The sequence below is a fragment of the Sinohyriopsis cumingii genome, chromosome 10 (genome assembly GCF_028554795.1).
Source record: "Sinohyriopsis cumingii isolate HCF-2022 chromosome 10, ASM2855479v2, whole genome shotgun sequence".
Lineage (NCBI taxonomy): Eukaryota > Metazoa > Mollusca > Bivalvia > Unionida > Unionidae > Sinohyriopsis > Sinohyriopsis cumingii.
This window is the reverse complement of record NC_142970.1, coordinates 35,292,672-35,305,319: the sequence shown is the minus strand read 5'-3', so window position 1 is coordinate 35,305,319 and position 12,648 is coordinate 35,292,672. Positions and strand designations below refer to the sequence as shown.

Below are 12,648 nucleotides of genomic sequence, written 5' to 3'. Positions count from 1 at the left end.
ACATTTATTATTAAGAATATCATCTAAAACGAAGACCACTACCTGAAATGAAGCTTGTATTTGCTAGATTTGTATTTGCTAGATTTGTTTTAGCAATTTCATTTGCTAGATTTGTCCTAGTAATTTTCTTTGCAAGATTTGTGTTAGTAATTTGCTTTGCAACTTCCTGTGCGAGGTTTGTGTCAGCAACTTCCTGCGCTAGGTCGTTTATTTTTTTATTTGCTGCGTCGTTTATGACTTTGCTGATTTCCGGTGGCATTTCACTGGTGATAGGCAATTTAACTGGCTCTCTTTTTCGTATTAAATTTGATATTTTTTCTCTGACAAAATCATAGCCTTTACTGGCTATTTTTTTGATACCAGAAATGGCAGCAGTCTCCCCGATCTTTCCTATTGCCTTTAACCCAATCTGTTTAATCATGGGTCCAATTTTAGGTATTATTCGCGTAAAGAGACTTCCAACAATATCGCCGAATCCATTACCGTGGATATATCTGTATACGGGCAATCGAGAATTTACTACGCGGACCTGTCTGGGTCTGCGTTGATATTTGTGAATAATCATGTTATTTCAATTGTGTTGTTTTAATCGATGAGCTCATCGATAAGTTCCTTGTAAATGTAAGAATTAATGACACCGCCGCGGAATAATCGCTGACAAATATCTGAGGCTTCGTTGATTATTTCACGAGAGTTATTTCCGGCTCGTTTTCCTCCGATTAATACCTCAAGGCGAGATACATCGTTGACAACACTATCAGGGCAAACGGTATATCCGCTTCCTGTCTTTGGTTTTGGTGTTGATGGATCGCTAAACCACTCCGATAACACGTCCTCCTTTTCCTCTTCCTCCCTTTCTTTTTCTTCTTCATTTTTTTGTATTATTTTTTTGATAAAATCTTGGTAACCCGGGTCATCAAGATTGACGGATTTTTTCTTTGAAGCAAAATATACCGCGGGAACCCAGTTTTCTTTAGTAAATTTATTAACGCGTCCCGACTTCAAATATTTACCTCTTTCATCGAAGCCAAATCTGGCAATATCGATTAAAATATCCTCGCCTTTGTTGAAAAAATCGGAGGAACCTTCGTCGAAATGTGTGCGCGGAAAAGTTCCTGAGATATTGGTTCCCTTATCTGTTGGTGGAAGCACCTGAGATGTATCAGATGATTTTATTTGGGATATTTTCTTTGGTTTCGAAGATTCCGGTTTTTCTTCCACTCTCTTAGGTTGACTAATATTATGCATGAATCTATCCCGTGCCGATTTACGAAATTCATTAAAAAATGCGTCGCCCTTAGGTATCCTGGAAAAATTAAATCTAGCTCGGTATAGATTTCTGATCCAAGATTCTCGCGTTTTAATTTTATCTAATCCATCCTTCGTTAAAAACTTGGACCTAACATTAAATGAATCTTCAGCAAATGCGCCAAGTTCAATAAGATCATTACCAGATAATTTAAATTGTTTTTCCATTGTTGTCCAACCATCATCAGTAAATTTATCTTTTATTACTTCCCGAGGCTCTCTACTGCTTTCCTCTTCTTCTTCTTCCTCTTCTTCTTGCTCTGGTTGTTCTTGAGGTAATTGTGCTTGTTCTTGCTGCAATTGTTCTCGCAGCGCTTGTGTTTGTGCTAGTATTTGTGCTTTTGTTCGTGCCTGCTGTATTTGTCCCTGTAGCTTTTGTGCTTGTGCTCGCACTCGTGCTTGTGCTTTTTCTTGACGCGTTTGTGTTTGTTCTTGATGAATTTGCTCAAGCTGACCCGGAACCGCTCTAGTGTGTTGCTCGATGTCTCTCGTCATGGGAATAAGCCCATTCTTCCTAAGTTCCTTATCTTTCTTTTCGTCGCCGTATGCGACTTGCTCGATTGCTCCAGTGACTGGACTCAACAACTTTGACGATATCTCACCAAAATGATATTGAGAATCTTCGTAATCACGAACTTTTTTCTTAAATAATTGTTTTGTAGGGATAAGCTTCTTTAATGCCGCTAACTCTTCTCGCGCTAATCTGGCAGAATGAGGCTCTCCAACTCTACTAGCTTTCCGACTCATATTATTTTCAACTATATTGTTTTAATGCGAGGTAAAATTAGGATCAGCAGCCAAAACTTCGCAAACTTTGTCGACACCAGAATAAATTCCCCCCCCCCTTTTTTTCCTTGTCTAGAATCATCGATTTTGCACACAAAAAATTGCAATCGGGAGTGAATTTACGCAAATTAATTTTCGTAGGAAGGCTTATTTTTGAAATCTGAGGCTTCTACGGAGAAAGTTCTCGTAGGAGGCTTTATTTGGTCTGGAACGTCTGGTCTGTAGAACTTCCCTGCTGCTCTTTTTAAGTTTAATAGGGTCTTAGCATGTAATACAGCAGTAATAAATGCCTCTGTGCAAACACAATGCGTTTGTTATTGTCTTTCATAGCTAAAATTGTACTGAAAAGCATGGGTCAGTTAATAGTATTTTGACAAGATTAAAATAATAAAGTGAGAGTAACAAGAACTAATGTTAAATATGCTACATACAAACGGGGCTCCTGTTTTGATGGAAGTCTTTGGAATCAATATGTTTGCAGTATTTGCAATGAATTCAATGCTCTTCTTTGCTGATGTGCTTGACAAAGTAAAACATGGAGTTTTTAAATTTATTTTTGCTTGCTTTGCTGATAGTGTATCGCTTCCAGAATCACAGTTTTCAGAAATGAATCACATTTGAACACTAACTTTAAAATCATATTTTGCATTTTATATATGGAGTAAAAATCTTACTCCAAAGAAACATTACTACTGATCATAAACTTTACTAAAATTAGTTTTAACATTCTCATTCAATGCATTGTGGGGTGTAATAACATCAGTTCTTCAGTGTGTCTCTTTGATGTACTTCTACTTCAGATAAATTGGGGTTGTTCTACTTTGTGTAACTTTACCTCTGCAATTTAGAGAAATGGACTCTCCCACAGCAGAGTTTGACTGGACATATCACTCTAGCAAGGCTAGCTATTGTTAGACAATTAAGTATTCTCTGAAAGGTGTTTTTTTATATCAGACTACCTTACCTTTTAATTGCCACGATATCAGTTGTATAATGTGGGTTTAGCTGTATAACCTTGAGGATGGGTTTAGGTGTATGACCTTGAGGATGGGTTTTGCTGTATAACCTTGAGGATGGGTTTACCTGTATAACCCTAAGGATGGGTTTAGCTGTATAACCTTGAGGATGGGTTTAGCTGTATAACCTTGAGGATGGGTTTAGCTGTATAACCTTGAGGATGGGTTTAACTGTATAACCTTGAGGATGGGTTTAGCTGTATAACCTTGAGGACGGGTTTTACCTGTATAACCCTGAGGATGGGTTTACCTGTATAACCTTGAGGATGGGTTTACCTGTACAACCTTGAGGATGGGTTTAGTTGTATAACCTTGTGGATGGGTTTACCTGTATAACCTTGAGAATGGGTTTAGCTGTATAACCTTGAGGATGGGTTTAACTATAACCTTGAGGATGGGTTTAGCTGTATAACCTTGAGGATGGGTTTACCTGTATAACCTTGAGGATGGGTTTACCTGTATAACCCTGTAGCTGTATAACCTTGATGATGGGTTTAGCTGTATAACCTTGAGGATGGGTTTAGCTGTATAACCTTGAGGATGGATTTAACTATAACCTTGAGGATGGATTTAGCTGAGCTTTGAGCAGGACTGTTTAGTGTATTTACATACTGATTACATGCATGATTATATTGCAGTAGCCAGGATTCTTATAAATAGTGTTTTTCAAAATATGACCATGTCACATGATTTGGGGAGACAAAAATTGTGTTTTTCATGCAGCATAGTGTGTTATGAATTGTATGCATTCTGGGAGTGCCAGATTCACTGGGCAGCAGGAGGTAATTTGCTTCTCTTATTGTGATCGGGTAAGTATTCTCTGAAAAATATAATTTACAAATATAAATTTGATTTTTATGTGGTTATGTATTTTTTTAACTTCACAGACAATTACATTTTTATCAATAGATTCTGAAGTGAAGTCATCACAGGCAGACCAGTGCTCATTGGTCTTTGTGATTTGAAGCAACCATGAAAAAAAATGAAATCCCAGAAATAAATATGAATTCTAACATGCCCAGCAACACTCTGTGATGTGACATCTTGGCAGGATTGTGCAGCTGATGGTGGAACAAAATGTTTGTGTCCTGTTTTACTAGGTGAAAAGAGTGCAATGGTGTCTTTTGTATTTTTCATGCTGCAATCAAAACAACTACTTGAAAGAAAATACCCATTCCAAAGATGAATACCTGCTTTCAATAAATTTGCAAGATTGAAAACAGGTATTTTATCTTTTGAAATAAACACCTCTGTTAAGGTCATTATTTATTAAATTACATGACCCAACATACCATAAATACATTTAACCTTTACCAGTAATTACCAAATAGACTTGTGAAAGTGCTGTGGTGTTTTATTTAGATGCATTTAGAATGACTTTGATGTTTATTAAAATATGCCCCTGTATATTTTATATCTACTTGATAAGTCAAATAGCATTCTCAGTTGCATGAGTTTGGTTCATATTCACTACTGTAGTTTTCTTCTATTCCAGCACAAAAGAAATATAGTATGTGTAGTGCAATGATCTTTTTACAGTCTCTTTCCATAATTTCCTTTTATTAAAATTTTTTCTCAGACTGCAGAGTTTTTCCTGTTTGCGGTGCTGATGGCAATAGATACAGTGATATTCATGGTGATGTCGGTGTTCTACAAGTACAAATCCAGCACAGTGTACAGGGAATTCAAAGTCAGGGGTAGTACAGATGATATGAAAGAGTTGGTTGCAAATGAACAGGCAGGGGAATACATCAGTCTGCATAGCAATGACAAAAAATAGATATGAAAATTGTAATATCTTGTGCGTGGAGGGAGGGATGTATCTGCTGGATAAGAATAGCCAGTTTATTTCAGCCATCTTCAGTTATATTTCATTCATGTTTAGTTATATTTATTACATTGCTTTTCCTGATAATGATATTTTCTACATGTTTTTGAATGGTAAACAATAATTTTGTCTCCGTCTAAAAACTGTTTTTAAAAAAATAATTCCACATATGAAAACAAACAAATGAAAAATACAATCCCAAGGAACCAAATCCACACAGACAATATTAGGCTATTCATGGCAGAATAAGCAAACTTTATGTTTACAATAAGGAATAAAACTAACATTACTTGCCTAATTCCATTTAGTTTTATTTTAGTCCATAAGACAATGCAAGTATTTTGAAAAGCACAATTTCATGTGAAGAATAAAGAATCCATTATGTTTTATTCTCTTAATGTCATCTACTGCCCTTGAAAATATGCATAAATATAACTGATTGATAACAGAGTTTGTCATTAAATAAAATGATGAAACGATGTAAGGGCAAGATGTTTGATTGTAATTTTCTAGACAGACAAAACAATGATGTATTTTGGTAGCATGTGGGAGAATCCAAATTATCAACAACAGAACCAGTGAACTAATCTCAGTATATGTGATCCAGTACTTAAACATGTGCAGGAATTACAGCAAACTAAATTACAGTCCAATACTTATATATTCATAACAGTATATGCAAGACATGAAGTTAGGATCTATCTGTCCTAGGTTATTTTTTGAAAGATGTTATTAAACAAAGAAACTAATTTCTATCGATATGTCACCAGGGTGTTATTATTATCCACAGTGGAGGTTGTTAAACAAAATTTTCAAGTTGACAACTTCTGCTTTACAGGTTTCTATTTAACTTTCCTCAATTTTCCAAAAGTGATGATTAGTGTATCTCTCTTGTCTTATCATTATGAAAGTATGTTTATGTCTACAAACATAAGTAAATACTAACATTATTTTGTAACAATGTCCAAATATTACAGGGCATGAAAAAAAATCACAACTCATGAAAAATTACTTGGGCAAAGAAAATTTGGTATCTATAAATAGACAGTTTCCTAAGACATTCAGAATTACTAGCAGTGCAATGTATTGCCAGTATACACCTATCCCTAGATAACTCGTGCACAATGGGGTCCACAAACATAGACATAGACCGGACTACAAGCGAGGTGCGAGTTACTGAGGGACCTCCAAAAAATGAAAATAATCACTTTGACATTGAGAAAACCGGGGGCGGGGGGTACTTTAGGAAACTGGGCTGTTTATTGACTGAATCCTCATTTTACCATCACGTCGATAACAATTTTTAATAACGCACTTTTTCTGATGAAGTTATTTGTTATTCTGGTTAAATAACATTTATTTTCAAAATGTCCAGCATATGAAAGATCGTTACAACTGGTTTCAACAACCATCACGTGTACATGAAAAAATCTATGTATTACGTCACTGCGTTTTGTATTGTGCTGCCAAATCACGAGTCCACAGAGTGGGGAAGTAGACTAACTGTTGATACACCACCAAACAAGATTCTTTTTATCAAAAACACACAAGATTTATTTCGTGAGACAATCATCTACATTGAAACTCAATTTTTGTATTGCTCAATTAGTACAATATTGGAATTAATAATGAAACTTCTTATCATCCTTGAGGATATCTCAAAGTGCCAGTTCAAGAATTCTCTGAAACTTGCTTGCCCACAGTGGTCTGTATCTGTGAAATCAAGCTCTTTATTTTATGAAGTATTCATTTCGCTTGGCTGCCTTGCTATCTTTGATCACAATTATGAAAGAGTTGGTTAATTTAAGGTAGTTTATGTTACATACACAATAACATTTATTAGTGTTCGATTGAATGAAGTGAGTTCACCCGACATACGACTAGGGCTGCTAGATTTTAAGCTTGTAGGATTTTTGTGCCTTATAACTTTTCTTTTATTCTACCTCCTTTATTTGATTCAAAAGACAAAATTAACCTGATAATACAAAGGAGGCCAGCTTTTAATTCAATGCAACAGTACAACAAATACTTCCGGAAGACATTTATCAAAACACAGTCTGCACTTAATTAGGTTCTCAGAGATTGATGCATTTTACGTTTAATTACAAGAGAACACACTGCATTTATGACGATTACACTTAAAAGGGACTAAAAGATAGAACTAGAACACAAATTGCAATTGAGAATTTTTTTAATTAAATTTTATTTATTTATTAAAATACTGCCGCCACTTGGCATGAGTGACGTTTTCATTGATTGAAATGAGTGACAGTTTCATGGATTGAAATTTCCTTACATATCATTAATTGGGGTGAACTAGGAATGTCGTTTGGAAAGAAAATGTAAAATATTGTATGACTATTTTTAAATTTGATATTAACATAGTGTTGATTAAAATTTCCAGGTCCTATCTACTGTTTTCGACGATACAATGAGCAATACATCAAAGTTTCCGTTGCCAGTTTTGATTGCGATTTTCTTGTTTTTAAACATGGGATCTACGCCTGACCCCTCATTATAAGTGGGTTCATGAGTTATCAGGACACAAGTTATCAAGGGAGTGGTGTACCACTTCACTGCTGTATTTTTGTTCTGGTGGTATGTACAATGATACTGGTACTTAAGTAATTTGCATCAATATGGAATGAATGAAATGCCTGAATAATCATTTTTTTCATTACAAAATAATTTTTAAAAGAACTTTTTACAAAACAGTTGTATTTGTCACAGATTAATTTTGAATACCATAGTTATTCTGCTAGAAACCCCCTTTCTAATAAACACCCCAACATTTTTTTCCACAAAAACGGAAATTCCTACCTTATTGAGGCTTATTGATCTAGATGTATCCATTATGGTATGTCCAGATAATTAAGGCAGTTACAGGAGTAATCCAATGACTGCTAGAAAATAAAAACAATTTATGAATGTTTTCAATCACACAGCTATGTACAATGTTCAATAGCACTATAAAAAAAAAAACTTTGGAAATTTCATCACACCCCAAAGCATCTATTAAAATAACTATGGTTTTACAACTATAATTATATTTATTATATTTTAATCACATGCTTGACATGTATCATTTATGCAAGCATGTTGACCAAATGGGATGTTGTGAAAGATATTTAGGCCAAATCCGACTGTTGGAAAAATTTTATAAGCTGTTAACATTAGTCTTTGGATTCATAGCATTGATCTTACACAGTTTTATAAGCCGTTAACATTAGTCTTTGGATTCATAGCATTGATCTTACACAGTTTTATAAGTCGTTAACATTAGTCTTTGGATTCATAGCATTGATCTTACACAATTTTATAAGCCGTTAACGTTAGTCTTTGGATTCATAGCATTGATCTTACACAGTTTTATAAGCCGTTAACATTAGTCTTTGGATTCATAGCATTGATCTTACACAATTTTGTAAGTTTTATCAGATATTTGCTTGGAAAGAAGATATACTTTGATCATTTTTTTTCCCAGTCTTGTTAATTTTTTTGATGTTTTAAAATTTGTTGATACATTGTTATTTTGGTAATACAAATTACATTTTAAAAAATCAAAATTATTAACTTTCAAACATTTGTATGACATTCTATTTCCAGCAAGTAAAGTAAATTTCTTTTGTATTTTTTGTATTTCATTTTTTTTGGTGGGGTAAAGTAACATTTTGTACAAATTTGATTGTCTGAACCAGTTGTATGATGTAAATGAAAACAATTCCATCTCAACCAATCATATATGGTTTAAAATGACAACAATTTTGTTTCAACAAATCAGGTGATTTAAAATGAAGCAATTTTATCCTAACAAATCATATGATTTAAAATGAAAGTAATTTCATCTCAACCCATTGTAGGATTTAAAATGAAAGCAATTTCATCTCAACCAATCATATGGTTTAAAATTAAAGCAATCATACGGTTTAAAATGAGAGCAATTTTATCTCAACCAATCATATAGTTTAAAATGAGAGCAATTTTACCTCAACCAATCATGATTTAAAATGAGAGCAATTTTATCTTAACCAATCATATGGTTTAAAATGAGAGCAATTTTATCTCAACCAATCATGATTTAAAATGAGAGCAATTTTATCCCATTTATTTAATCAGATACTTATTTTTATGTAGGTTATTCAGAATGGTTATAAGTTGTTTGAAGTTTAACTTTTTTATAGCAGTCATGCTAAAGAATTTGAAATCCTAATTTATCATATAGCTAATCCGATAATGTACTAATTTTTTTATTAAGATAATGAAGTATTTCCCATAAACACATTTGTATTACACTCATTGTTTTCCTTTAAATGAACATCGATATTGTTTTGGGATTTTTCTCTCACATTTTACCTTGGCATTTAATACTGTGAAAATACCCAGAAATTTTAATTTGACCTTAAATGACCTTTAATTGTAGAAGAAAATAACACAAAAGTTAGGGCTTTACAGTTCTAGTTGTCAGGGTTCTAAAGGTGATGTCATATCTATAACAAATATTACATTGTCAAGTTTATGGATTTATACAAATGAATTAGTGTAATATCAGCACTATGTTACTAACATGTACTGGTATTTTTAAAACAATTTCAGGCTTTATAGACATATAGAAATGGATGTACCAGTATAATTAAGGTAGAAGCAAAGCAGCATGATGAAAAGAAGCATAACAAATCATGTTATACTCTATGCTACAATTGTCATTTAAAGGAATACAGTTATATTGAACTTTGGTGTGAATAGGAAATCCTTAACATGAAATCCATACCAAATATTTGAAAATTGTTTCTCCAAATAATATATTATAACTTTGTACTTTGTGTACAAGATTCTTCCTTAATCCAATTTAAGACTTATATTAATTTGTTAATTTTAATGTTCTTTGTTTTACTTATGTGCAATCTCATTTATTGACCATGCAAGATGGTGTTCATTTGGAGTGTTGACCATGTAAAATAATGTTCATTTGGAGTTATGGCTATGTAAGATGATGTTCATTTGGAGTTGGGGCCATGTAAGATGATGTTCTTTTGGAGTATTGACCATGTAAGATGGTGTTCATTTGGAGTTGGGGCCATGTAAGATGGTGTTCATTTGGAGTATTGACCATGTAAGATGGTGTTCATTTGGAGTTGGGGCCATGTAAGATGGTGTTCATTTGGAGTGTTGACCATGTAAGATGATGTTCATTTGGAGTTGGGGCCATGTAAGATGGTGTTCATTTGAAGTGTTGACCATGTAAGATGGTGTTCATTTGGAGTATTGACCATGTAAGATGGTGTTCATTTGGAGTTGGGGCCATGTAAGATGGTGTTCATTTGGAGTGTTGACCATGTAAGATGATGTTCATTTGGAGTTGGGGCCATGTAAGATGGTGTTCATTTGGAGTGTTGACCATGTAAGATGGTGTTCATTTGGAGTGTTGACCATGTAAGATGATGTTCATTTGGAGTTGGGGCCATGTAAAATAATGTTCATTTGGAGTTGGGACCATGTAAAATAATGTTCATTTGGAGTTGGGGCCATGTATGAAAATATTAATTTGATTCATAACAGCTTATTTATAGCAGATGATTATACTAATTTTACTATCATTAACTTTGGAAATAACTTTTTGTGAAACTGTCCAGTTGTCATACCTAAATACAGGTAATTTAAGATCAACACAGCCAGCTCTTCCTACGTAAACAGGTCTAATTGAATTATAAATTTCAGATTTTCAGTTATCTGTCTTTTTCTATGATTCTTTATCTCATGGTCAAATTTTGATTCATACACAGGCAACTGAACTGGTCAGCATACTTCAGCCAACTGAACTTGTCAGTATATGCAGCCAACTGAACTGGTCAGCATACTTATTACAGTGATATAAAACATTCACAATCCCATATGTCATATGCTAGTAGGTAGGACCAATCTTTAATTGCTTTCACCTGTTGATTACTGTCACATCATAATATTATTATGCAATAGCAACTTTCTACCTATCAGTCCTTTGTGGTGTGAGTTTGATTGGATATGATATATTCACAATTGCTTGTCAATGTTAGTTTTGTCTATAACAGTGGACAGGTTGTGTTCATGTGACCTCTAACTTCATAGTATCAGTGATTAAAAATTATACTTAATGATTATAAGACTATTTAGTTATTATTCATTAACTATATTGACTAAAATATGTTTATGTGATGGCCTGGCATCCAGTTGCATATGTTTGTTAGCACGACTCTGAAACTACTGGGAGGATTGCTATGAAACTTTACAAACACATTAATTCCAGTGTCATTTTGGTCCTAAATTTTGATGGAGTCAATCTGACATTCTGTAAGGCTGCATCTTAAAAATCTTTTGATCACTTCTGCTGAATGAATGGTGAAATCAACATGGGGTTTAAACTAAATGTTTCCTAACATTGTCAACTTGGTCCTCCATGAATATCATGCCTCTCTCACATAGAGATGGGCTGGTTAGTCCTAATTTAAAATGTTGCCAAAAGACTTACCATCAGGTATGCAGTGGATGCCACATTGGCCAGCATGAAATTCTTGTCACTATTCATCCTGAATGGAATGTCATATAACATCGGATTTTCACTAAAGGACATTTTGGAATATATAGTTGGTCCATAATGAAAATAATGCTCATCAGAGAGTTTTCAGTATGGCCATCTTGAAAATTTTGTTGTTACCACTCCTTCTGAATGTCATAGTCATTGTGTTTGCACAAAAAGGCATCACATTATGTCTTTTTTGTACTAAATAAAACAGATACTGATCTGACTTTCATTAAAACTACAAAGGCAGTCAGCTTGTAAATCTAGTTATCAATTCTGAATGGACAAAATTGTCAACGTGGACTTAGTTTTTCTAAGCTAGTGTTGTTTTTGGTCATTTGCTCAGTCCCTTTTGCTTATAGAATAAGGTGGTATATAAATGTGTCAATCAGAGGTTCAAATAATCCAAAATATCTACAATGCTTTGTACCCCATGAATAATGGTAAATGTATAGTTAATAATGGTTTACAATCTGGTGATACCACCATTGGCAGGTTTTCTCAAAATTGGAAGTAAAATATTAAATAAGTAAATTTTGGGTTTAGTATGTTGCAATATTTTTCGCCATTTTTGAGCTTTAGATTGCCCAACAATATTTTATTAGATTTACAAGTTTTCAAATATGGATAATTCAAAATACCACACAATATTCTATTTATGTCACAACCATAGTTATATATTTACACACATGCTGTATATTCTTATATGAATTTTATTATTTTTCATTAAATCTTTTCAAAAACTTGTATTTTGTATTTTGTTGCCCCTAAAAGCTGTCATATATTTCTCCACTTAAAAGAACTTAGTAAGATCCATGTTGGTAAAAGTAATGAAGTAGAAGAGACTACAAAAATGTCAGTTCTCATCAGCACCATATCCTGTTAATCAATTCGTATAAAATGTCAGCTCAGGCATACACCAAACCCCACATACGAACTTGTATAAAATGTCAGCTCAGGCATACACCAAACCCCACATATGAACTCCTATAAATATCAGCTCAGACATACACCAAACCCCAGAAATGAATGTTTATAAAATGTCAGCTCAGACATACACCAAACCCCACATATGAACTCCTATAAATATCAGCTCAGGCATACACCAAACCCCACATACGAACTTGTATAAAATGTCAGCTCAGGCATACACCAAA

At 33.7% G+C, this 12,648-nt stretch overlaps 1 protein-coding gene across 2 annotated transcripts in view; it reads left to right on the top strand.

Moving 5' to 3' along the window:
• LOC149789868 (solute carrier family 15 member 1-like) overlaps positions 1 to 12,237 on the top strand; it is a 233,610-nt gene extending 221,373 nt beyond the window's left edge. For both annotated transcript variants that reach the window (XM_089971874.1, XM_089971873.1), the window contains exon 23: positions 4,690 to 12,237. In XM_089971874.1, coding sequence (XP_089828000.1) covers positions 4,690 to 4,890 — 201 coding nt within the window. In that variant the 3' untranslated portion in view covers positions 4,891 to 12,237. The remainder of the gene's footprint in view (positions 1 to 4,689) is intronic.
• Positions 12,238 to 12,648: the final 411 nt, after the last annotated feature.